This window comes from Pongo pygmaeus, chromosome 17 (genome assembly GCF_028885625.2).
Source record: "Pongo pygmaeus isolate AG05252 chromosome 17, NHGRI_mPonPyg2-v2.0_pri, whole genome shotgun sequence".
NCBI lineage: Eukaryota > Metazoa > Chordata > Mammalia > Primates > Hominidae > Pongo > Pongo pygmaeus.
Window position 1 is genome coordinate 69,173,313 of NC_072390.2, and position 27,121 is coordinate 69,200,433.

The 27,121-nt window shown below is 38.2% G+C and overlaps 1 protein-coding gene across 8 annotated transcripts in view; it reads left to right on the plus strand.

The window, feature by feature from the left end:
* The first annotated feature begins 12,712 nt into the window (after window positions 1-12,712).
* Window positions 12,713-27,121, plus strand: part of POLI (DNA polymerase iota) — a 52,628-nt gene continuing 38,219 nt past the window's right edge. Inside the window, exons 1-6 of one of the 8 annotated variants that reach the window (XM_054460624.2) lie at window positions 12,713-12,943; window positions 14,637-14,762; window positions 17,238-17,402; window positions 21,747-21,899; window positions 24,664-24,900; window positions 26,843-27,021. In XM_054460624.2, the coding sequence (XP_054316599.1) occupies window positions 12,829-12,943; window positions 14,637-14,762; window positions 17,238-17,402; window positions 21,747-21,899; window positions 24,664-24,900; window positions 26,843-27,021 (975 nt within the window). In that variant the 5' untranslated portion in view covers window positions 12,713-12,828. Of the gene's footprint in view, window positions 13,315-14,554; window positions 14,763-17,237; window positions 17,403-20,727; window positions 20,747-21,746; window positions 21,900-24,663; window positions 24,901-26,842; window positions 27,022-27,121 lie in introns of those variants that run through there. The other 7 variants (XM_054460635.2, XM_054460627.2, XM_054460626.2 and 4 more) reach the window with 7 other exon arrangements.

Sequence of the window (27,121 nt, forward strand, 5' to 3'; positions counted from 1 at the left end):
TGATTGTAATTTACAGGGTAATCTCAAAGAATGAATCTCCCATAAGCAGTTTAGCAAAATTCCCAAACATTTACTTCCCCCATTGGATCACAGTAAAGTCACATGATATCTACATTTAACATATTTAAATTCAACTATATGCATTTGATAAGAAAAAAATAGAAGGAAAAAAAATCCCTCAATTTTAATTTATCTGGGAAAATCAGCCCAATATTCCTCTCAATGAGCAAATACTCTGGCATAAATATAAGAAATGTGAACCTTTTTTTCAATGGCCTCTCAAAAGTATCAACATCTCAGTGTATAGAGCATAATTCTAGTATTTAAAAATGTATACTTTTGTGAAAAATACTACTAAAGCACAAGCCAACTGCACTTTATCTGCTGCTCAAGTGAAGAAACAACGTTCTGCTTCAAAGCTGGAAAAAAAACTCAATTAGAACATTGAGAAATACTATGCCTCTCTCTGAAGTAACAACTTCCTGAGGAATTTTCCAATGTAATTTAAAAAATATTTTTATTTTGAAATAATTTTAGACTTACACAAGTTGCAAAATAGTTGTCCAAATAGTTCAGAAAGTTGTTATCTACTCTCTACCTAGTTTCCCCTAAGGCTAACAACTTACATAACCATAGTATAATTATCAAAACCAGGAGATAAACATTGGAACAAAACTGTTAACTAAACAACGGACCTTATTCACATTTTGCCAGTTTTTCCCCTAATGTCCTTTTTCTGTCCTGGAATTTGATCCAGGATCTCACCTTTGATTTATTTATTATATTTACTTAGTCTCCTCCAAACTGTGACAATTTCTCACTCTTTCTTTGTCTTTCATTACTTTGATCTGTGGTTCCATGAAGGTAAAGAAGTGTAAATCAAGTCAATAGTTTTTTCTTTAGTGTCTTAAGTATCAATTTTTCAGGTAATTCTTTATAAATCCAAAACCAGGATATTTTCTATGGTGGATTATTAATTAATTTGTCATTACACAAGTGAATGTAGCAAATGGCATTATCAACTTGAATTTAACTGCCCAAGTGACCAAAAAGAACAAACTCCTCTTATTCTTGAATAGTTGCTACCTTATAATACGAACCATTTCAGACACTGGCAGAAGACTCTATAGCTAACGTTCCATTTACCTTATCCTCAGATGGACAGGAGATACCTCGGCCTTCACAGAATTTGTGAATTCTGACGTCAGGTACTCATTACCATTTCTTTCTTTCTTTTTTTTTTTTTTTTTTGAGGCAGAGTCTCACTCTGTCACCCAGGCTGGAATGCAGTGGTGCAATTTTGACTCACTGCAACTCTGCCTCCTGGGTTCAAGCAATTCTTATGCCTCAGCCTCCTGAGTAGCTGGGATTATAAGTACATGCAACCATGCTCGGATAATTTTTGTATTTTTAGTGGAGATGGGGTTTCACCATGTTGGCCTGGCTAGTCTCGAATTCCTGGCCTCAAGTGATCTGCCCACCTTGGTCTCCCACAGTGCTAGGATTACAGACGTGAGCCACCATGCCCAGCCTACCATTGATTTCTTAATAATCTTTCTGGCATTTATTCAAAAGAAAAATAAGCCAAAGCTTATAGACAAGTAAGAATCATCTTACGTACAAAGTTTTTAAAGAAGCGATTATTTCAACAGCGGTAAGTGTCTGTTCGGTACCAATCTGTTCAAAAATATTCTTCAATTATAAACACTACATAGGCATTAACTCTAATGGTAGCATCGTTTAAAGATTTTAAAGCATGGTGACAGAAATGAAAAAGAATAATTGAGACCTAAGAGGTTTAAAAAAGTTTTAAACAATTCAAAGGATAGTAGTTATCAAATATGTGTATGTTAGTAACATTAAAAGGCAGGGTTTCAGGGTTTATATTACACTTTTGAGTACCAGTAGCAACATATGAGTATTTCTCTAGATAACTTTTATTTTTTTTTTGACAAGGTCTCACTCTGTTACCCAGGCTGGAGTGCAATGGTGCAATCTTGGCTCACTGCAGCCTTGACCTTCCCTAGCTCAGCTGAACCTCCCATCTCAGGACACCAACGCCTCCACTGCCCATCCCGCATCCACCCACCTACCCCAAAAGTGTTGAGAATATAAGCATGAGCCAGAGCCACGGCACCTGGCCTCTAGAGAGACTTTCTATTTTAGTTTTTTCTTCTCTTATTTGTGAAGACTTGAAAAAACTATTGTGGTTTATTTAGATTCTGGTTTGTGATTTTTTTAAATAAACTTTTTATTTTGGAATAAATTTATGTTTAGAGAATAGTTGCAAACATAATAAAGTGAGTTTTCATAAACCCCTTACCAGTTTCCCCTGTCGTTAACATTTTACATCACCATGCTGTCGCATTGGTCAAAACTAAGAAACTAACATGGCTGGATGCAGTGGTTCATGCCTGTAATTCCAGGACTTTGGGAGGCTGGGGTAGGAGGCTTACTTGAGGTCAGGAGTTCGAGATCATCCTGGCCAACTAACAAGGCCACATCTCTACAAAAATTATTTTAAAAAATAAAATTTAAGTAGAAACCAAAATTAATGTATTTCTATAAACATTTTGTCTTTTATGACCTTGACACTTTTGATGAATATTGGTTAATTATTGGTTTTGTAGAATGCCTCTCAATTTTGATGTTGTCTTATGATTTGATTGAGATTATGCATTTTGGGCAAGAATTCCACAGAAGCAATGCTGTGCCCTTCCGATTACCTTTTATAAGGTATACATCCATGTGGTTATTTGGTTAAGTTAGTGACTGCAGATTTCTCCACTACAAATTTACTATTCCTCTCTCTTTTTTTTTTTTTTTTTTTTTTTTTTTGAGACAGAGTCTTGCTCTGTCACCCAGGCTGGAGTACAGTGGTAAAATCTCCGCTCCCTGCAACCTCCACCTCCCAGGTTCAAGCAATTCTTCTGCCTCAGCCTCCCAAGCAGCTGGGACTACATGTGCACACCACTGTGCCCGGCTAATTTATTGTGTTCTTAGTACAGATGGGTTTTTGCCATGTTGGCCCGGCTGGTCTCGAACTCCTGGCCTCAAGTGATCTACCTGCCTCGGCCTCCCAAAGTGCTGGGATCACAGGCATGAGCCACTGCGGCAGGCCCTTTGCCTCTCCTTCTCCTTTTTTTTTTTTTTTTTTTTTGGCAGAGTTTCGCCCTTGTTGCCCAGGCTGGAGTGCAATGGTGCGATCTCAGCTCATCGCAACCTCTGCCTCCCGGGTTCAAGCGATTCTCCTGCCTCAGCCTCCTGAGTAGCTGGGATTACAGGCATGCACCACCACCCCGGTTAATTTTGTATTTTTAGTAGAGACAGATTTCTCCATGTTGGTCAAGCTGGTCTTGAACTCCCGACCTCAGGTGATCCACCTACTTTGGCCTCCCAAAGTTCTGGGATTACAGGCTTGAGCCACTGCACCCAGCATATTCCTCTCCTTCTACACTCTATTCTTCAGCAACCAGTTACTATGTCTAGCCCACCAGCAAAAAGGGGGAGATTGGGAAAGGGGGAGATTAGCCTTCCTACAGGAGGGCTTATCTACATATAGTGTTTGGAATTTGGTAAGGAAAATTTGTTTATAACAGTCTTTTAAATCTGACATCATTCAGGTGCCCAATTTTTCCACTGATGTTGAAATAATATTTGTTGGCCAGGCAGGGTGGCTCACACCCGTAATCCCAGCACTTTGGGAGGCTGAGGCAGGTGGATCACAAGGTCAGGAGTTCGAGACCAGCCTGGCCAGCATGGTGAAACCCGGTCTCTATTAAAAAAATACAAAAAATTAGCCGGGCATGGTGGTATGTGCCTGTAATCCCAGCTACTCAGGAGGCTAAGGCAGGAGAATTGCTTGAACCCAGGATGCAGAGGTTGCAGTGAGCAGAGATTGCACCACTGCACTTGGGCCTGGGCGACAGAATGAGACTCCATCTCAAAAAAAAAAAAAAAAAAAAAAAGAAAGAAGAAAATAATATTTATTTACTGCAAGTATATTTTTGGTGGATTCTAATAAAGTACAAGGCATACAAGTTTTCCAGCCTAATATGTTCTAATAGGAGAGAGAGAGACATTAAAAACAAGTAAGTTGTAAATAAGATAATTACATATTGGGATAAGTGTTATAAATGAAACTCAGTAAGATATGAGAGAATGTGGTAACTCTGGGGGAGGCCTTCTGAGTCAGTGCAGTTTGGAAAGGTCAGTCTGAGGTGTTGACATTTGAACAGAGAACTCAAAAAAGAGAACAAACCAGTTCTGTGAAAAACGTTCCAAACTTCAGAATGATTTGGAGGCAGAAAATTGTCCTGTGATAGTTAATTCATGTGTCAACTTGACTGGGTCATGGTGGACCCAGATATTTGGTTAAACATTATTCTGGGAGTGTCTTTGAGGTGTTTGTAGATGAGCTTAGTATTTGAATCAGCAGATGGAGTAAAACAGTTTTCCCTCCCCACTGTGGATGGGCATCATCCAATCCATTGAAAACCTGAATAGAACAAAAAGGTTGAGTAAGGGAGAATTTGCACCCTCTAACTGACTGTCTTTGAGCTGGGACATCAGTCTTCACCTGACGTTTTAGGCTTGGGCTGGAACTTACATCATCAGCTTTCCTGGTTCTCAGGCCTTCTGGTTCAGACTAGAACTATACCACTGGCTCTCCTGGGCCTCTGGGTATCCAACCCATAACTAATACGTGTCCCCAGAATAGAAAAGGGGCTAGAGGCTGGGTGTGGTGGCTCACGCCTGTAATCCTAGCACTGTGGGAGGCTGAGGCAGGCAGATCACCTGAGGTCAGGAGTTCGAGACCAGCATGGCCAACATGGCGAAACCCTGTCTGTACTAAAAAGACAAAAATTAGCCAAGCATAGTGGTGCACGCCTGTAATCCCAGCTATTTGGGAGGCTGAGGTAGGAGAATCACATGAACCCAGGTGGCAGAGGTTTCAGTGAACCGAGATCGTGCCACTGCACTCTAGCTGGGCTACAGAGCAAGACTCCATCTCAAAAAAAAAAAGAAAAAAAGGAAAAAAACAAAACGGGCTAGAGTAGCCCAAGTGTAGGAAAAGATGGTCACTTGCTATGAGAAGTAGAGAAGAGATGGAGCCTGTTCCATCAGGGCCTTGAGGACCATGGCGAGCAAAGGGTTTGATTTTTACTCTAGGTATTGTAGGAAGCCTTTGAAGGATTCTTGGCAGGAAAAGGAAATTAGATATTACATTTTTAAAAGATTATTCTGGCTGTCCTAAGGCTCATTGTAAGAAGCAGATATTAGGAGCCCAGTACAGCAGGCCAAGCCAGAGATAACTGTATGTATGTGGGCTGGGGCGTGGGGGTGAGGGTAGTGTCAGTATAGACACAGAGAAGTAGAGGGATTTGAGAGAACATTAGGAGGTAGATCCGACAGGCCTCATGTGTCATAATGCGCTTGTAAATAAAGTCTGCAAGTTTCACTCATTGAGAGAAAGGGAACTACTTGATGTCATATAAAAAGTGCAAGCAGATTAACATAGATCAGGCACACTGTGTTAAAATTATAGACATCTAACTCTAATGTAATTTTTTAAGTACCTCATTTTTTGTTTGTTTTTGAAAAAAAGAATCTCCCTCTGTTGCCTTGTTCGGAGTGCAGTGGCGTGATCATAGCTCACTGTAGTCTGGACCTCCTAGGCTCAAGCAATCCTCCCACCTCAGACTCCTCAGGAGCTGGGACTACAGGCACACACCATCATGCTTGGCTAATTTTTAAAGTTTTGTAGAGATGGGATTTTGCTGTGTTGCTCAGACTGGCCTTGAACTCCTGCACTCAAGCAATCCTTCTTTCTTGGCCTCCCAAAATGCTGGGATTACAGGTGTGAGCCACTGCATCCAGCCAGTACCTCATTTTTTTAATTGAAAAAGTAATCTATGATTATGATGGAGAATTTGGAAAACGTAACATTATTCTAGAATTTTAGGAGATTCGATTTGTGTTAGGGAAGGGTGGGATCAAACTCACGAAGAAGGGCACAAAGGTATATGAACAAGAATGTTCACTGCAGCATTACTGGTAACAGCAAAAAATCAGAAATAAGTGTCCATGATTATGGAATTGGTGAAACAATGTAGCCATTAAAAAGAATGCAGTAAATTTTTGTGCACTGAAAGGAAATGATGTTCAAGATATACTGGGTAAAAAAGTCTAACGCAAATAGCATACATAGTGTGATTCCACTCATGTGAATTAGAATATTTTTCATTGTGTCTTCCTTATATTAAGTATATTATAAATAAAAGTCTGAAATGTATCAAATTTTGTTAGCAATGGTCACCTCAAGGTGGAGTGGGGATTAGGAAGGATTTTAACTTTATGCCTTATACCTTTCTGTTTTAGTAAGATTTCTTAAACAATGGATACGAAGAAAAAAAAATTTTAAGTAGACACAGAAGCAATAATTTTAGGATTAATAAGTACTTCAATGAAGTCTTTGAAGCAACAGTAAGAAAAAGTCCTATAAATAGAAGCATTACTTTTCTTTATAGAGAGTTTATATTAATCTCAAACCAGAAAAATGGAGATTATTAAGTTGAATTTGTTAGCATTTCCAAGATGAAGTTGAGACTGTCTTTATTCATGTTCTTCAAATTAACACTAAAAACAAATAAATGGATAGAAGGTTTTCTGTGTCATTTATTTAGGTAATGCATCTTACAGTGGTTTTTGTGGTTTGGTAAATAAATACACAAATTTATTCATATAAAATACAAAAAATTAGCGGGGCATGGTGGTGCACACCTGTAATCCCAGTTACTTGGGAGGCTGAGGCAGGACAATTGCTTAAACCTGGGAGGTGGAGGTTGCAGTGAGCCGAGATCGTGCCACTGCACTCCAGCCTGCGTGACAGAGTGAGACTCTGTCTCGAAAAACAAAAAAAAACCCCGCAACTTTCTTTTTGTTAAGCTTTGTGAAGAAATGATTAAAGCATGGTTTTCTGAGCATCAAGATTATGGATTATTACAGATTATTTCCGTCGTTTTCTTAAGTCCTATGTTTTGCAAATTCTCTACAATAATAATGTATTACTTTTGCAATCAGAAAAAGGGTACTTTACAAAATGTTTCATTAAATGTCTATAAACTTAAAACAGTACACCTGATCTCTACTGATCTGCTTGTACTTTCTACATGACACCACGTAGTTTCTTTCTGTCAATGGCTGAACCTTGCAGACTTTATTTACAAACTAGGACCAAATGACTTGAATTGTGATCACATTGGTCTGCACCTCTCTCCATCCAAAATGACAAGGCTAGGTCCATTGAGCACACCCTGGCAAACAACATTTAAAATATCATTACTGAAATGACTATGCAGGCTTTTCATCAGACTTTTACAGCACCAGAAAGAAAAGTCAGAGCAAGAAGCTGACTGTTAGAAAAACTCCAGTCTCTTACACCTTCTTTTAGCCCCAATCACATGGTGTGCAGCAGATACTTTTAGGTTACACGGAGTAAATCTGAAACTGCAAACTGCAGCTATGGTGTGCAATGTGATGGAAAAAAAAAAAAAAAGGTTTCTTTGTGACAATTGAAATGTTCATGCAAAAGGTTTGAGACCCCTGGATGAAAGGTAAGTAAATACCGCAGGACATGTACATTGTACTACAGCCAGCATAGCATAATTATAGTTTGCTTTTAACCTTTTGAAGCCTGTGTTTTCTGGTTTTAGTCTCTTCGCCTTTCAAATTATTTCTGACTCATTAGCTTTTCACCCTGGGGCAATTCATAAGTTCCATAAAAGTGTGGATATTTTTTCTTTTTTTTAAACCGAGTCTCTGTCGCTCAGGCTGGAATATATTGGCAGGATCTCTGCTCACTGCCAACTTCCACCTCCCGGGTTCAAGTGATTCTCCTGCCTCAGCCTCCTGAGTAGCTGGTATTATGGGCCATGCCCAGCTAATTTTTGGATTTGTAGTAGAGACGGGGTTTCACTGTGTTGGCCAGGCTGGTCTTGAACTCCTGACCTCAAGTGATCAGCCCACCTTGGCCTCCCAAAGTGCTGAGATTATAGGTGTGAGCCACCACGCCAAGCCATGGATATTTTTCTCAAATTTCTTTTCCAGCAAATGCATTCCATTTGTTTTTTAGTATCAGAATGTAAATTCCCACGTGAAAAGCAACAAAATAATACTTATTTCCTCTTTTATACCCTCTTCTCTTTTCTTTTGTGTGTGTGTGTTTCTTTTTTTTTTTTTGAGACAGAGTCTCACTCTGTTGCCCAGGCTGGAGTGCAGTGGTACAAAAACAGCTCACTGCAGCTTCAACCTCTTAGGCTCAAGCATTCCTCCCACCTCAGCCTCCCTAGTAGCTGGGATTACAGCCATGTCCCACCAGGCCTGGTTAATTTTTTTTTATTACTTTCTTTTTAGAGACGAAGTCCCACTATGCTGGTCTCAAACTCCTGGGCTCAAGCCATCCTCCTGCCTTGGCCTCACAAAGTGTTGGGATTACAGGCATGAGCCACCAAACCTGGTCCTATTTATAATTAAAAGCACATAACTGAAGACCGATTCTTCATTACAACTGGAGACCCTAATCTGAAGAGACTAGTTGGGAGCAAGGTGGTGTAGACACTACTGGTATCCCAACCACAGACCAATTGACACTTTGGAATGAATAATTCTTTGTCATAAAGGTTTGTCTTTGCACTGTAGGATGTTCAACAATATCCCTGGCTTCTACCCATTAGATGCCAGTAGCACAGAGCTCCAACACAGAGATGTGACCACCAAAAATATCTCCAGACACCGCCAAATATCCACTATGGAACAAAATCATCTTGCTTGAGAATGATTGCATTAGGCCAAAGACCTCACAAAATCAAGTCCTCCATGCCTTTGCCAATTCAAATTGCTCCTTTGACTCCATGGTCAACCTCTACCCACTTAGCCACCCACCAACATAAAATACAGACACTCACAAACACCCTCACATTCTTCATATGAAAGACCTTGAACATTGTCTAGTGTTCTTCCTCTGAGCCATGTGCGGCCAATTTGGCTAAGAGGAGAGAAGTAACCACCGATGTCTATTTCTTACCCTCCACTGACATGGGAGTTCATGCTTATCCTTCTAAATGTATTTAAGTTCACAATGTGCTGACTTTCTTTCTTTGTTTCTTTTTGGAGATGGAGTCTCACTCTGTTGCCCAGGCTGGAGTACAGTGGCATAATCATACATGACTGAAGCTTCAAACTCCCGGCTTCAAGCAATCCTCTTGCCTCAGCCTCCCGAGTAGCTGGGATTACAGATGTGAGCCACTGTGTTGGCATGTCTTGACTTCTGAAGCTCTAAAACGCCTCCAGCTTCTTTATCCACTAGCCACGCTCTGTAAATCCATGCTCCTCCATAAATTTTGTTTGAACATAATATTATTTAATTAACTATGTCTATTCTGCCTTGAAATTGTTTTCCTCATTTGGCACTTAAATATACAGTTATGACCCAAGCTCAAGACAGCTATTTCCTGAAGTTATTCTAGATTAGATCCTATTAATTAAAACTGGGAGTAGGGATTTTTAGAATCAAACCCCGAAATCCTTTTTTCCTAAAACATTCCAAAACAATGAGACATGTTAGCTTATATAAATTTTATTTTTGTGCCTCTTAATACCTTTGAGGGATGTTTATTCTCCCTACTGCAAGTCGTCTGGTGTTTGAAGCAGCGAAGAAAATGGTCAGAGCTAATTGATTTCCTCTATGGAGAAAACATTATTAATGAATTCTTCGCTGTGGAAAATTCTGAAAAGTGGATCTGCCATTGCTAGATTCATAGCCTTGAGCAAGCATGTTAATCTCTCCTAGGCTGTTTCATCTTTGGTAAAATGAGGATGCTGACACCTACCCTCTAGGGCTATTATATTGAATGAAATGACCTGTTTCAAGCTTTTAGCCCTGTGCTTGACATACAGGTGTTTTATGAGTGTCCTTTTTAGTGCTGCTTCTCTTCTTTGTTTCCAGCACTTGCTAAATAATTTCTGGGGTCCAGGGCAAAATGAAAATGTGGGGCTTCCTTGTTAAAAAATTAAGAATTTCAAGACAACAGCAGAATATGAAATCAAGTGTTAAGCCCTATGTGACTGCCTACGTCACACACTCATAAAGCCAGCCCTGCTTGCTCCCCTAGGATTTCCAAGGGTCTACTTTTCTATCCTTCCACAAAATTAAAAGCCACTCTTCAAATTAAACAACGGACGGGGAAATAAATGCAACTAACTAAAGAGGGCTTGATTATGTGCATTGTTTTTTAACACTGTCTCACTTAAGCAACATGTTGAATGTTAGTGAGCCTAGGACTCTTCTAGAGAGACCGTTTTCATCTGCCATAGTATTTTAGTGTTTATATCATTTTCTATCTGGAAGAATGAAAAGAAAAACAAACTTTGGTTGTCTATTAGTAATCGGACCCCTGAATGTTGTGCAAGAAGCACTTAGTGGACAAAGAGACACTCAATTCAAAAGCTCTCTATGTAGGCTGGGTCACAGTGGCTCATGCCTGTAGTCCTAACACTTTGGGAGGCCAAGGCGGGCGGATCACTTGAGGTCAGGAGTTCAAAACCAGCCTGGCAAACATGGTGAAACCCTGTCTCTACTGAAAATACAAAAATTAGCTGGGTATGGTGGCACACACCTGCAATCACAGCTACTCAGGTGGCTGAGGCAGGAGAATTGTTTGAACCCAGGAGGCAGAGGTTGCAGTGAGCCCAGATCGCACCACTGCACTCCAACCTGGGAGACAGACTGAGACTCTGTCTCAAAATAAGTAAATAAATAAATAAAATGAAAAACCACCAAACAACTACCTAGACTTATCAAACAGCATTCACAAAGATAGCAGCATAGCTCTCTGAACAGGTAATTTATAACCTAGATAGCAGACTTTGAAAGAACTGGTCCAGATGTCTAAGAATTAAATATGCAAAGAGGAAGATTTTGTTTCCAAACCACTGAGACCCAGCTCTGTTTGTTATTCCTTTCTCTTTATGGACGCATCAACATATCCTTTAAAGCAGGGGTCCCCAATCCCCAGGCCATGGACCAGAACCAGTCCCTGGCCTGTTAAGAACCATGCCACACAGCAGGAGGTGAGTAGCGGGCCCGGGAGTGCAGCTTCATCTGTATTTACAGCCACTCTCCATTGCTGGCATGACTGCCTGAGCACTGCTTCTTGTCAGATCAGCAGCAGCATTAGATTCTCACAGGAGCCTGAACACTACTGTGAACTCGCATGCGAGGGATCTAGGTTGCATGCTTCTTATGAGAATCTAATGCCTGATGATCTATCACTGTCTCCCATCACCCCAGATGGGAGAGTCTAGTTGCAGGAAAACACGCTCAGGGCTCCCACTGATTCTACTTCATTATCTATTAAAATGTAATAATAATAGAAATAAAGTGCACAACAAATGTAATGCACTTGAATCATCCCAAAACCATCCCCCTCCCTTCTGTCTGTGGAAAAATTGTCTTCCATGAAACCAGCCCCTGGTGCCAAAAAGGTTGGGAATGGCTGCTTTAAAGGGTTTCTCAAGGTGCTAATATTTTATTTGATAAGAAGTAGAATCATATAAAAAACAAAATATATGTGTTAATTTGGGTATTTATACAGATATAGTGTATATACATACATACAGGCAGGGAGGAATTTCCAAATTTCCTCTATTGTAAAACATACACATACACACCAACACACACGTGCACAAATGGTATCCTAAAAGAAGGCAAGGAAAATAGACATTTACTGAGCACTTCCTATGTGCCACATGTTTTATATACATTAGGATATTACAGTATATGGTAGCTTTTATCCATTCATTCAATCTCAATACTTTTTTTTTTTTTTTAACAGTAGAGCAACTGAGGCTCACAGCAGTTATGTAACCTGCCCAAAGTCACACAGCATGATGGAGGGTCTGGATTGGAGACTTTGTCTGATTGCAACACTCATGTATCAAATCCTATTCAGTTTTGATGTTAAAAATTCTGTGGTTGAATTCGTCACAGTGTCTTTAAATAAAACAACAACAAACAAAACACAGCAAACCTTAACATAGTTGCTAATCATACCAGTTTACAAGGCCACCTTTCTCTTTACTATCAGTTACACTCTTTCCCACCCCATCATATTAATCACTCAGGTCTAGGGATTTGCAATTTTGCTAACAGCCGAACGGAACAAAGATAAAAAGCTAAAATTTGTGATGTGGGCCTCACTCCAAAGCCTTCAAGAAAAGAAAAAAAAGTTAGGACAGGCGCAGTGGCTCATGCCTGTGATCTCAACACTTTGGGAGGCCTAAGAGGGTGGATCACCTGAGGACAGGAGTTTGAAACCAGCCTGAACAACATGGTGAAACCTCGTCTCTACTAAATACAAAAAAATTAGCTGGGCGTGATGGCGCATGCCTGTTAATCCCAGCTACTTGGGAGGCTGAGGCAGGAGAATCGCTTGAATCCGGGAGGCAGAGGTTGCAGTGAGCCGGTATTGCGTCACTGTTGCCCACTCCAGCCTGAGCAACAAGAACGAAACTCCGTCTCAAAAAAAAAAAAAAAAAAATTGCCATTTGTGCTTTCAATCTTTCCGCTTCCGGCCTCCACCCGGCGGGAAAAACTCCTGCACGTGGGCCTCCACGATTCCCTGGCATGCGCGTCACTCTGGGCAACAGGCTGGTCGGCCACGACTGCGCAGGCGAGAGGTACGGAGCGGCTGGAGACTGTCGTCCCCCGGTTTCCCTGGAGACCAGGCGGAAGCGGCCGGAAGTAGCGCTGCGGTTGGCAGCGGCAGGATGGAGAAGCTGGGGGTGGAGCCAGAGGAGGAAGGCGGCGGCGGCGACGACGAGGAAGACGCCGAGGCCTGGGCCATGGAACTGGCGGACGTGGGGGCGGCAGCCAGCTCGCAGGGTGCGCCGCAGCCAGAGGAGCCAGCGGCCTCCTTGGGTGTAAATGAGAAGGGAGGGGCAGGCGGACGCTCGGGGCGGCGGCCACTGGGGCGCGACCGTCCTCGCCCCACTCGGCTCCTCTAAGAGAGGGCTGCCTCCCTCTGCCTTGTGTTACGCGGCGGGTGCCTCTAGAGGAATGGCTTCACCCAGTAGGAGTAGGGTGGGGCGCGTCCACACTACAAATACGTGTCGAGGGTGCATCTGCACCGTCGTTTCCTCTGTGAGGGGCGAGGTGGGGCGGGAATCCCTCAGCCAGACCGACGAAAACTGCAGAGGCTTCCGGGCCTTTTAACTTTGGAGAAGTTGAGGACCTTGTCGCTCATTTGGCAGAAGGTGGGACCCGGTTCTCAGTCCTGGCAGGAAGGGATGGCTCAGAACCTCCGCTGTGGTCACGTCTCCGGTGACCCACTTCCAGCTCTGGTCTTTACCTTGTACCGCCCACCTCAGGGCCTGGATGCAAAGGCACCGGTTCTCATTTCCTGCTGGTTTTCTTTCATTCATTAATTTAGAGACAAGGTCTCCCTGCAGCCTCGAACCCCTGGGCTCAAGTGATCCTCCGCCCCAGCCTCTCCCTCCCGAGTAGCTGGGACAACAGGCACGTGCCACCACACCTGGCTGATTTTCAGATTTTTTTAGATCAGGTGTAGCTGTGTTGTCCAGGCTGGTCTCAAACTCCAGCCACAAGCGATCCTTCCACCTCAGCTTCGAAAGTGTTGGGATTACAGCAGTTAGCCATCGTGCCTGGCCTTTTAAATATTGGAACAACTTTAGGTTTACCTGAAAGTTGCAGAGCTAGATTCCCCCTAGTGTTAACATAAACTCAGTACATTTGTCAAAACTAGGAAATTAACATTGGTATAATACTATTAATTGAACTACACGCTTTATTAATATTTTACCAGTTTTTCTGCTAATGTTCATTTTCTGTTCCAGGATCCCAACCAGAATATTGTATTGTATTTTGCCTGTCTTGTTTTTAGCCAGTGTTGAGAGAAGGAGTCGCCTGTGTCGTTCCCTCCCCCACAAATAATGACCTAACAACTTTTTAAAATCAAAGAACTATTCAGTCTTCCAATTTAGTGTGTATTTATTGGTGGTCTGTTATGTCCTAGACACTGTTTTAGGCACTGGTGATTTAGCATTAAACCAGATAATCCTGCTGTCATGGGAGCTAAAAATAGCCCACACTTGTACCCACTGGTTGTCTTTTGCCATTTTGTATTTCAGTTTTTGTTTGTTTATTTGTTTTAAATGTAAGGGCATGCTGCTTAGAATAATTTTCAAGTTGTGTGAAAATCAACGTCATTTCAACTTTTCTGCCCCTTCTGGTTTACACTAAGAGCTACTATAAACTTCCAGGTGATAGTATTAGCTCTTGCATCATCCATTATTTATCACATTTTTTCCCTTCAAACTTATTACTATTCTGAGAAAAACGCAGTGCACAAAGAAACAGTAATTAAGAGGACTGAAGACCCTACTCTAAGTGGAGTTTCATGTCTTTGTAATTTTTCGATGCTTTTACACATAATCCAGATGAAAACTAACGTCACTCTGCATTCTTCCTTCACAGGTACCATGTTTTAAGCAACTGTCAGTTGCTCAGAAATAATAAGCAGCCTGAATTTCTTTTTATTTCTTTGCATATTACGCAGGAATTCATGATCAGGTGTTGCCTACACGAAATTCTTCATCCAGAGTCATAGTACATGTGGATCTGGATTGCTTTTATGCACAAGTAGAAATGATCTCAAATCCAGAGCTAAAAGACAAACCTTTAGGTAACTGTACATTTATAATATTTTTAATTGCATAATGATTAGATTAGCAACTCATTATGCTCATTATATACTGATTTTTTAACCTTATTAAGAAAGATTTTGGAAGCAGTTCTTACAGTGCTTTATAGCTGGTCATTTTTGCTTCACTACCAAGTGTAAATTTTACAAGCCTCATTTAATAAGTGGTGAATCTGAGAATAGTGTAGTCGGCAGAACAAATGAAGAGAAAGCAGAATAAATTTTCCTTTTCTGTGCTGGTTAGTAGCTTAGTTTGCTGGTCAGATTTCTTTTTCTCAGTATTTGAAATTTTACAGGTTTTGTTCTCAAAAACAACCTCTTATTACATTTTAGTGGAAGTGTTCATCTGTCCTCCCCTTTCTGAAATTAACTCTTAAAGTGTGTAACATCTAACAAACTAGTTGGATTTTGAACATAAACCCAAGTATTAAGACAGCAAACTTTCCATAAAAACATAAGCATCATTTTAAATAAAAGCCAAAATAAATTTTATATAGGATATTTGTTGATATGCTGGCTTGTTTTATCATTTTTATTATTCATATTTTAAATTGAGAAAGATAAAGAGATTTTCTTTCATGCATGCAGGAAAGATTCCTCTTTTAGCGTAAGCATAAAGAACATTTTTGGTTCACTTGCTGCTACCCTCTTGTGCCCACTTTGGCTTAATAAATCCCAATCTGGCGTAGCTGATTTACTGAAGAACAAAGGGATGACTAGTTTTTGCTATGCCAAGGTGAGTCTAGGATCTTAAAACTTATTCTAAGGGTGCCAAGGAGTTAGAATCAGGGGACCTAAGTTTTTTCTCCTGAAGGCATTTCTGAGTAGTAGCACTGTGTTATAAGATGTTCTGTAGATAATGCTTAATAAAAAAAGTGTGATTAAGTACAAATGAATGATTATTGGGAAGTGAGGGATATGAATGCTTCACGTTTTTTGGGGAAAACTAAAGTAGTCTTTCGTTTTGTTGTTGTTGTTGTTGAGATGGGGGTCTCACTCTGTAGCCCAAGCTGGAGTGCAGTGGTGTGATCTTGGCTCACTGCAAGCTTTGCGTTTGGGGCTCAGGTGATTCTCCTGCCTCAGCCTTCCAAGTAGCTAGGACTAGAGGTGTGCGCCACCACACTCGGTTAATTTTTTTGTATTTTTAGTAGAGACGGTTTCACCATGTTGCCCTGGGTGGTCTTGTACGCCTGAATTCAGGCGATCCACCTGCCTTGGCCTCCCAAAGTTCGGAGACTACAGACATGAGCCACCGTGCCCGACCAGTAGTCTTTCATTTATACTCAACAAATACATGACAAACTCAGGCTGGTGACATGCAGTGATGAGGCCGTATAATGTAATGCTCTATAAAAAGACTGCTTTTTTAGTTAAGAAACCTACCAATCTGATTTTTTATGTAGTTCACTGAGGAATCTCAAATTATTATTACCTTTGGTTCCACGATTATATTTTTGGGCATTACCTGATATATGAAAAAACTTTATAAAAAAATAACGTTTCTTTGCCTTGTTTATGATATTAAAATTTTAGAAACTGTCTAATAGAGAAGTGGACATAACCTTTTTTTTCCTACGTTTGTATTTTACATATTTTAGGTGAACATTTACAGTGGTAGGCAAGTAGTCAACTTGTATAAAAAAAGAGCAAATAATTTTTAGCAATCTTGAGTCACCAATAAACTAGAATTTTTATGCAGTCTGTAAATGATCATAATTTAATTATTTTTGATAGAACAGTTCAATAAGTAGTACATAACTATTAGATCCCTAAAAATTGCTGTAGCCCAGCACTTGTTTTATATATTTTATATGCATATGATATTTTATATTGCTTTATATTAGCAAGTTACGCGGAAGAGAAGTTGAGTTTTTCTAGCAGCAACCAGTATGTAGTTGTACTCAATTATTTTCATCTGGTTTTTTTTTTTTTTTGGTGGAACATGCCCTATTATATGGCAGTATAAATTAATCTGCTTTTATATTGTCTGGAAAAAATTCCTAGAGAGATTTGATTTGTATCTTATCACTGAAGATTCCATAGAATATATTGATTTAGGTTCATTTTTATTAAATTTTAGAAATGTAATACACAGATTGCCTTTTGTGTATGAATAATTGATCTATTGTCTAACTTGTAATTCTGTTATTCAGTGTTTTGTTATTTAATAATAACTTTCCTTCTTCAAGGAGACAAAACAACCAGAGATTAAAAGTGGGGTATGGAAAAATAATACATTGGTATATTGTAATTCATAATTAGGAGATAGCTTGAAAACCTAATGTTTCTGCATTATAGAAATTTGATATATGGAGGCTATGTTTTTTAATTGAGAGAGGGCTTTTGATTCTTATCAAAACTGATTGTCTTACAACTTAGACAAATGTAATATGGAATTAATAATATCTTTAAATGTTTCTTCAATTGTGCTTGGGTTTCTCAAAATATTTTTTATAGGGGTTCAACAGAAATATTTGGTGGTTACCTGCAACTATGAAGCTAGGAAACTTGGAGTTAAGAAACTTATGAATGTCAGAGATGCAAAAGAAAAGTGTCCACAGCTGGTATTAGTTAATGGAGAAGACCTGACCCGCTACAGAGAAATGTCTTATAAGGTTACAGGTACAAATGATAAGCCATGTACTTTTAGCATTAATTTTTATGTAGGATGCCTGTTCATTACATGAATTTTTTAATAAATGTAAAATAACATAAGTCAAGGTGCTTTTTCCTAATAACTTCTTATTTTGGGTCTTGTCAACTTTAAAAATTGTATAAAAGGATAACTATGCTATGAATAGTATTTTTAAGAAGATGTATAGTTGGAAGTAATTTTAACTCTGTTATTATTGATGTTTATATAACAGGGAAAAATGGAAAACAAAGTTTAAAAGTGAGAAGATGGGAAACCGTACTGTAAAAGATGCCAGGTCTTTAAAATTTTAAGTTTAAATGAATTATGAAGGAATATGTTGTTTTCTAATGCACTAATGATAATTGAAAGAGGCCTAACATTTGATCAACATAATTAAAAACTGATTTCTTAAATATTAATAAAAATAATGGATATATTAATATTTTCTTAGGTTTTATATATATACTAAATATTACAATGTAGCTAAACTTTCCTATGCTAAAGTTTGGGTTTAAATCTTATAGTAAATTACAGGAAAAATGAAAATGAGTGTGCACTGGCACATTGCAAATATAGTAGGTTGGTGCAAAGTAATTGTGGCTTTCACAATTACTTTTAATTGCGAAAACTGCAATTACTTAATATATAGTGTAAAAATGTATAATGATCAGCTTTGCAATTATTTGTCTTTTTTACTTTTTTTTGTTTTTCTTTTATCATAGCAATTTTCAGATGACTGGATTAAATGTCTTTAATATACAAAGAGCTCTTAGAAATTAACAGGAAAAATAAACCTAATAAAAAAGGACAAAGGATATGAATAGGCAGTTGACAAGAAGAGCCTAACCCAGTGTCTAACAATTACAGAGAAAAAATGCTCAAATTCATTAGTGGCCAAGGAAATTTGAATTAGTAAGATATTTTGTATCTATCATACTTGCCCAAAATTAAAAGGAATGTGAGAAAAAAGTATCAAGAACACTTACTGAGTTTAAAGATGAATGTTCTTCAATCCAGTGATACCATTGCTGGGAGTTTATCAAATATAAATAAAATCATAAGGCTGGGTATTGTGGCTCATACCTGTAATCCCAGCACTTTTGGAGCTGAGGTAGGAAGATTGCTTGAGCCCAGGAGCTCGAGGCTGCAGTGAGCCATGATTGTGTCACTGCATTCCAGCCTGCATGCACATGACAGAGTGAGACTCTTGTCTCTAAAAAAAGAAAGAGAACTACAAGTACGTAAAGACATATGTACAACAATGTTTATTGTAGCATCGTTTATGATTGTCAAAAGTATGGAAGGAAAAATGCCCATCAAGAGGAATAGCCAAATAAACTAAGACATCTGTATAATGGATATTATATAATCATTAAAAAGAATGCATTGGTGCAATACTATTTGACTGATGGAGATAGGCCTTGTTGAGTGCATAAAAGGCAAGGTACAAAATCATGTATCATGTTTTTCCAAATGTGTAAAATGATGGCCTAAATGCCTCCTCTCATATATATGTGTATATCTATTTATGAACAAGAAGAGAAACACGAGAGGGTATATTACAGGTTTTTAAGTTTGGTTAACTTGTGGCGGGAAAGGCGCAGTGCTGAAATGGGAGGAAAGAAGAAGGGATATTGAAGCAGAAAAGACAAGATTATACTCCCAGATATCACTTATTTTGTTATGCAAAATTGTGTGTGTCTTAAATATTAAAACTTTAGTTTTTAGAACTTTCCCTTTGGAGAAAAAATAAAAGCTTGAGTTTCATTGTACACAGAAGTGATTATATAATACATACAATTCTGTATCTTGCCTTTGAGCTCAGTGATCTTCCTTATCATTCACAGAGATCTTCCTCACTCTTTTTAATGCCTGCACAGTATTTCATTGTATTTATTCCATATTTATTTAACCAGTTCTTCAGGGATACGAAGACAATATGTCCAACTTTATGCCTGTTGTTGCTACATAATTAATAATTGCAACTTCTTTCACTCAAAAAATGCCTTGTTTTGGATGATAAGTTATGTGGTTTCCCTACATAGTGTTGGATTATTAGGCTGTTACCAGATTTTTGCTCTTGGACATTTTCATATAGAAATGTTGGCATACTTTTAAGGGGATTTCCATAAGGTAAGTTCCTAGAGGTGAATTGTTGGATCAAACATGATTTGCATTTAAAAGTTTGGATACTGTTATATGTTACACTTGAGATTGCCCCAACATATTGCTAGTATATATGAGAGTGTTAGATAAAAAATCTTTGCCTGATAGACGAAGAAGAGTAAGTCATTGTTTTGATTTGCAGTTTTCCATGAGTAAGGTTGAGTATTTTTTCATATATTTTTGGTAATTTATGTATTTTTTTCTGTTAACGTATTCACTTGCGCCTGTTTTTAATTTGGGTTGCTCATCTTTTTCTAAGTACTAAGTACTTAGTACTTTTTGTGTTATGTATTTTTTGAAAAAAGTTTTTTTGAAAACAGTTACTTTATCAATTTTTCTCACAGTATTTTTCTGAGTTGAAGTAGGAGCATAGCCAATTAGTCCTTTACTGTATTTATCTCTGACCTGTTTATAACCTTATTATTTCATATTTTGATGCTACTGCGTATATACCTTTCTTCAAGGTAGTTTTTTTTCTCTAATTACAAACTCCTCTTTTGGGCCCTATATAATTATATGTTTAATAAATGTGTCTTGCTTATGAAGTTGATACCAAGAAAGAGGTTAACTTCAGGAATGGAGGCTGGGCATGGTGGCTTATGCCTGTAATCCCAACACTTTGGGAGGCTGTGGTGGGGGATCATTTGAGGCCAGTCTGGGCAACATAACATAGCAAGACCCTGTCTCTACAAAAGTAAAAAAAAAAAAAAAAAAGAAGTTAGCTGGTAGCATGTGCCTGTAGTCCCAGACGCCAAGGTAGGAGGATTTCTTGGGCCCAGGAGGTCAAGACTGTAGTGAGCTGTGGTGTGCTACTCCAGCCTGGGCAACAGAGTGACACCCTGCCTCATTAAAACTACAGCAACAACAAAAACCTTCAGGAATGGGATAATTAGGGATTTGTCCTGTGACCTAAAATCAGTCAATATTTAGTGATCCACCAGCTTCCTGCATGATTCTGTATTTAACTTGCTTTTCTATTTAGTACTTAAAGCCTTATCCTTTATTTTTCTTATGTAGTATTCTTTTGATAAACTCTTTTGTTTTCTACATGTTACTTTGCGTATCAGGTGTGTACTTTTGAAAATAAATTGCCGAAATTGATGAAGGAAATGCAAAACAATCATTTTCTATGATCAGACATATTGTCAGTCTGTCCTGAAAGGAGGTAATAGTTTTCTCTAGGTAATAGTTTTCTTAGGAGTGATTTTTGGTGTTCACCATGTCACGTTGTTACCTTTATTGGTTTCCCCTTACATTGTCAATGTTGACATCAACAAAACAAAAAAGCATTTTTGGTATTTGTGAAAAAACATGATCTATGTGGAATGAGATAGTCCTTTTTATTTCTGAGCTTCAGATTATATGACCTTAAGAATCTATGCGTTTGTTTTCTCTTATCCAGCTGGTGTCAGTAGAAGGTGATTCAGAGGGAAGTGAAAAACTTTCTCAATGATTTTAAAGTTATTAGTCTCAATGTTAATATATGAAAATTGATAGTTTTTTGAATTTATTTTGAATTTTGGTTCAGCTTAATCTGGTAAACATTTGACTTGAGGGCTAGATATTGTGCTAGACGCTGGGCATTTGAATACCTGTAAGTTGTGGTTCATCTCTGCTTCTCTGTCCTAAGGAATATGCTTGGGAATGGCTAATAAAAATACTGCGTTACAGTATATTTTGAAAGTTGACTGACTTTCTGTTTTATTCAGTAATAATTGGACGTTTTAAATGTTATTTTGTTTTGCCTCTTTTAAACTCTTGGAGAAAATATAGCTAAAATATACTATTACTTGTTTTTAACTTTCCTGAGCAGCCTATAGTTTATTCTTTGACACATTTCTTCAAGGTCACCAATTTACTATAAGCATTGATATTTAATGTACTACAGATATAAAAATTATAGGTGTAGAAGATTGAGCTAAATATATTGCCATGAATAACTGCCCTAGGAATGTCATTTTTAGACTTTTTGGAAAATATTGCCTCTATTCAAGATGTGGTACAGAAAAAAAGTCAGTTAACTGAGGGCTTTATTAAAGATATTATGGAACTATGAATGTATATAAAAACTTTAACGATAAATTTGATAAATTTTTAAGCACTAGATAAATTTATCCTAGTTATAACTTCATTTACATCTGTGCTCCAATATTATTTCAATTTAGAATTACTGGAAGAATTTAGTCCAGTTGTTGAGAGACTTGGATTTGATGAAAATTTTGTGGATCTAACAGAAATGGTTGAGAAGAGACTACAGCAGCTGCAAAGTGATGAACTTTCTGTGATGACTGTGTCGGGTCATGTATACAATAATCAGTGTGAGTGGGTTCTTATTCATTCTACCTACTAACTAAAAGTACATACATTTCTTAATGTTCAGTGAGTTTGCTGTGTGATTCTGAAAGATTCATGACTTTTGTTGGAGGTATAGTTATATTTAGTCAGTAATCTGTCTAGGACAGCTAAAATTAGGTGCTGCTATTCCATAATAAGTATTAAGATTTTGATGACATGTAGCTCAATGCTCTGTGCACTTTTCATTTGCACAGAGCATTGTTCCTGTTCATCTGCACAGAGCATTCATCTGTGCAGTTTTCATCTGACACAGTTCATCGGTTCCCATTTTAGAAAGCCATGCCCAGCTGGGCACAGTGGAACGCCCCTGTAGTCCCAGCTATTTGGGAGACTGAGCTGAGAAGATTGCTTGAACCCAGGAGTTTGAGTCCAGCCTAGGCAACAGAGCAAGATCCCATCTCTTAAGGAAACAAAAAGCCATACCTCTTTAGGTCATTCTTAAGTTACAAGAGTTGGCTTCTTAATATGCTTTTTGGAATAATTTTTTATTATTCTAAAACAATCTCTAAGCAGAGTTTTCAGGTAGGCTAGATTTGCCTTTGACGTGTCTTTTACATGTTTCCTTCGATTCCCCTGAGACCCTCATGTTGCTCTCTGAATTCCCAAGTTAGCACTTTTGGAATGTGTCCAGGCCTATCTGCCATGTGCTGGAATCTTCTCCAAGCTCCTATTTAATCTGTTCAAGTAATCTTTTTCAAAGTTAGCAAGAAAGCAGAATGGTTTGTCTCCTTCGTGTATTGAGATATGAATGACTGATGTTGTTTCCAGGAATATTTACATTTGAAAATAAGCTGCAGTAAGCACCGGTGAATATCTAATTAGGCTTTCAGACATCTTATGACTCTGCTGGTGACTCCCTTATCATACCACATACAAGACAAGGTACTCTGCTGCTGTGTAAGACTTGTCTGACCCTTTTGCTCTTAAGCCTCCCCATGCATTTCCTCTTATCCTCTTTTTTGAGAACTAGACATCGGTCTACAGAATAGTTCTCCACTGAAGAAAAGCGGCAGAACCACAATTTCTAGAATACGTGGAGCTTTTCATGTATCTTTTGTACTTGTGCTCATTTGTAACTTAAAAGGGCTAACTAGCAAGAATATTTCAAATATATTTCTATATAATTTTTAAGGCAAACTTGGATTTTATTGGTTAGAGTACTTTATAGAGAGCTAGGTTTTATATCCCAAAAAAGAAATGTGGAATTACTGCTTAATTCTTCCTCTTTCACAAAGATTTTATTAAAATTTTTTTCAAACCTACAAAAAAGTTGACAGAATAGTACAACAAATACCCATTATGTCCTTTCTTTTTTTTGTTTTTTTTTGTTTTTTTTTGTTTTTGAGAGAGTCTCACTCCGTTGCCCAGGCCGGAGTGCAGTGATGAGATCTCGGCTCACTGCAACCTCCACCTCCTGGGTTCAAGCAGTTCTGCTTCAGCTTCCTGACTAGCTGGGACTACAGGCACGTGCCACTACACCGGCTAATTTTTTTATTTTTAGTAGAGATGGGGTTTCACCATGTTGGCCAGGCTGGTCTTAAACTCAACCTCAGATGATCCGCTTGCCTTGGCCTCCCAAAGTGCTGGGATTGCAGGCGTGAGCCACTGCTCCCGGCCCATTATGTCCTTTCTTGTAGATAAACCAGTTATCATTTTGCCACATTTGCTTTCTCTTGTTCTCTCTATGGATTGCTTGATTGGTTGATGAGCTATTTGGAAGTAGATTGCAGACATCCTGACATTTCATCTCTGAATACTTTAAGTGTGAGTCTCTTTGAGGTTAGGATGGTTTCATGTAATTCCAATCCTGTTTTACACCTAAAGCAAATTTATTTTTATATAATTTTCTTACACTTTTCATAAAAGAGCTCTAAAACTGTGTACAGGTCAGAGATTGTTTCTAGCAGCATATACAGCTAGTGTGTAGTTAAGATTTAGATCTTTAAAGTATAATGTTAGCTTTCTTGTTATATAATAATACTTTTATGCTTACTTACGGGTAAATATGAGTAAAAGTTTTGCTAATGTCAGTAGGAATTTTTTTATGAGATCAGTTTTCATAATGTGTTAATTATTAAGCACTCCCAGTATGCAGTCACTATCACAGGACCTTGGAATTTGCTTATTGAATTTGTTTACAGTATTCCTATGAAGCATGAAAGAGATTAGTCAAGTGGATAACAGGGTGGCAGTGATCTCTTAGTCCATTTAGTGTTGCTTTAACAGAATACCTGAGACTGGGTAGTTTATAAAGAAAAAAAGGTTTATTTGGTTCATGATTCTTGTGGCTGGAAAAGTCAAGGTTAGGCCTCTGGTGAGGGCCTCAGGCTGTTTCCACTCATGGTGCAAGGCAAAGGGGAGCCAGTGTGTGCAGAGATCACATGGTGAGAGAGGAAGCAAGGGCTGGGGGAGGTGCCGGGCTCTTAACAACTGGCTGTCTCTGGAACTAATACAGTGAGAAACTTACCCCTGAGGGAGGGCTTTAATCTGTTCATGAGGGATCCACCCCTGTGATCCCAACACCTCCCATTTGACCCCCCCTCCAACATTGGGGATCAAATTACAACATGAGGTTTGGAGGGGACAAACATTGCAACTGTACCAGGTGATGGTGGTGGTGGTGGGGGTGGTTGGATATAGACTAAGCCCTCTACCTTTTAAAAATTATTTTGTAAAAAAGAAAAAGGTTTTTCTTGTGACTTTGAATGACGTTTGTTGTTTTTAAAGCTATCAACCTGCATGACATCTTGCACATCAGACTACTTGTTGGATCTCAGATTGCAGCAGAGATGCGGGAAGCCATGTATAATCAGTTGGGGCTCACTGGCTGTGCTGGAGTGGCTTCTAATAAACTGTTAGCAAAATTAGTTTCTGGTGTCTTTAAACCAAATCAACAAACAGTCTTATTACCTGAAAGTTGTCAACATCTTATTCATAGTTTGAATCACATAAAGGAAATACCTGGTAAGACAAATATATTTGAAAAGTACATATACGTCTTATTGTATTTCTTTTAATTTAAAAAATTGTAGATACAATGTAATTAATTCCTAGGTAGAGGTGTCTGTGAGTTTGTGTGCATGTGTGTGTGTGTGTGTACTTGGTTCCTGGAAAAAACTAAGAAAACCTGCAATGTTTTCTGAAGCAAATTTGGATTAAGAAATATGTGAAGGTACTTTTCTTATTTTATCTACTTTTGTATGGTTAGAATATGGTCATGAAAGTTATAGCCTAGAAACATATGGTCCTTTATTTCCAGTCTCTGGGTCATACTCTTATACTGTACATTGCCTCTAGAGAAGGGAGTTCGTCTTTTACTAACTCTCTTTTGGGATTACATATAACATATTAAGGCTACAATGGACTTTCCAAAACATCTAGGCCAAGGTCCTCATTTTAAAGATGAGGAAACTGATTTCCGTGAGTTCGGTGACCTATTTAGGTCATGGGGCAAGTTTGTATCTTTGAAAATTAAATACCCAAGTTTTTATAGGCCATCAATATGTTGAACTACATTTCTGTGGTATTGCTAGGGAATAAGATGTTATAAAAGAGTTCTCTGGAAGTGAATTTCTAATACCACTGAAACTTAGATGTCATACTTCACATTTTTAACTGATACTTGTGTGATTCCAAAATGTATTATACACTGCCTTGCCTTCCTTAGTATAGTATAACTATAATTTGAAGTTTTTTGGATGACTTTGGTTCTGCATTCTGAAGAACAATGGTCAGTTTGTAATAAATTGAGGACTATATACTGGTGCAAAACATTCTTACTTGGCTTTACTTTTGAGTTCTTGTATCTTTTTTTTTTTTTTTTTTTTTTGTAACATGCTTTCTGCTTTCTCACTTATTGCCAAATTGCCAACCTTCTTTTATTTTTGCTGTGAAAAATCTGTCACTCTACTTTAATAATTCCCCCTACACAGCCATCTCCTCCAACTTAAGTGCTTTTACTGTGCAAGAAAACCAGATAACTGTGGAATTATTATTTTTGAATGAAAAGAATAAGGAGACACTAAATGGCCTATTTTCTCTTGTAAATAAAGTATGACTGAATTTTAGTGCAAGAACTTTGTGACAGTTTTGCTAGCAAGATTTTTTGTTTGTTTGCTTTCTGGCTCATAGTTGTATTCTGGATGGTAAATGTTAGATATGACTTATGGATAAATGTGTGGTGGTGCATATAGGAATCAGTTAGGTTACCTAATATGTACACTTAATTTATTTTAATTGCTCTAGTGGCAGCCTGTTTGTATATTAATAATAATCATGATTTCTGAATATTTCTGGAATATTACATAACAGGTGGTAAAATTTTTATTTTAGTAAGACAGCATTTATTGGCTGTCTCTGTATTCATTTTATTTTACTGCATTTTGTGAGGACTTCAAAGAGGTGCATATAATTCAGGAGCCCTGAGTGGAAGAACAGCAACCTAGTTTGCAATGGGGTTTGATCTTTGCAAAATACAGTAGTCCCGCATTATCTGCAGTTTCACTTTTCACAGTTTCTATTACCTGCAGTCAACTGTGGTCTGAAAATAATAAGATATTTTGAGAGAGAGAGGCAGAGACCACATTCACGTAACTTGTATATTGTATATTGTTATAGTTCTATTTTATTATTATTGTTAGTCTCTTACTGTGCCTAATTTATAAATTAAACTTTATCATAGTTATATATGTAATGGGAAAAACAGTACTGTATATATAGGGTTTGATACTGTCCGTGGTTTCAGGCATCCACTGAAGGTCTTAGAATGTATCCCCTGTGGATAAGGGGGGACTACTGTATAAATTATAGAACTTAAAGATATGATTGATATATTTATAATATTTTAATTAGCTTTATTTTAAGGAGAAAAGCTATTTTAACATTGTATGCATTTCTTTTTATTTAGGTATTGGCTATAAAACTGCCAAATGTCTTGAAGTACTGGGTATCAGTAGTGTGCATGATCTCCAAACCTTTTCACCCAAAATTTTAGAAAAAGAATTAGGAATTTCAGTTGCTCAGCGTATCCAGAAGCTCAGTTTTGGAGAGGATAACTCCCCTGTGATACCCTCAGGACCACCTCAGGTACATGATGATATTTATTTTAATTAAGTACTGGTTATCACATTATTTGAGATAAAGATTTCTAGTTTTAGTACCATGTTCTTACTATTCTAGTTTGCTT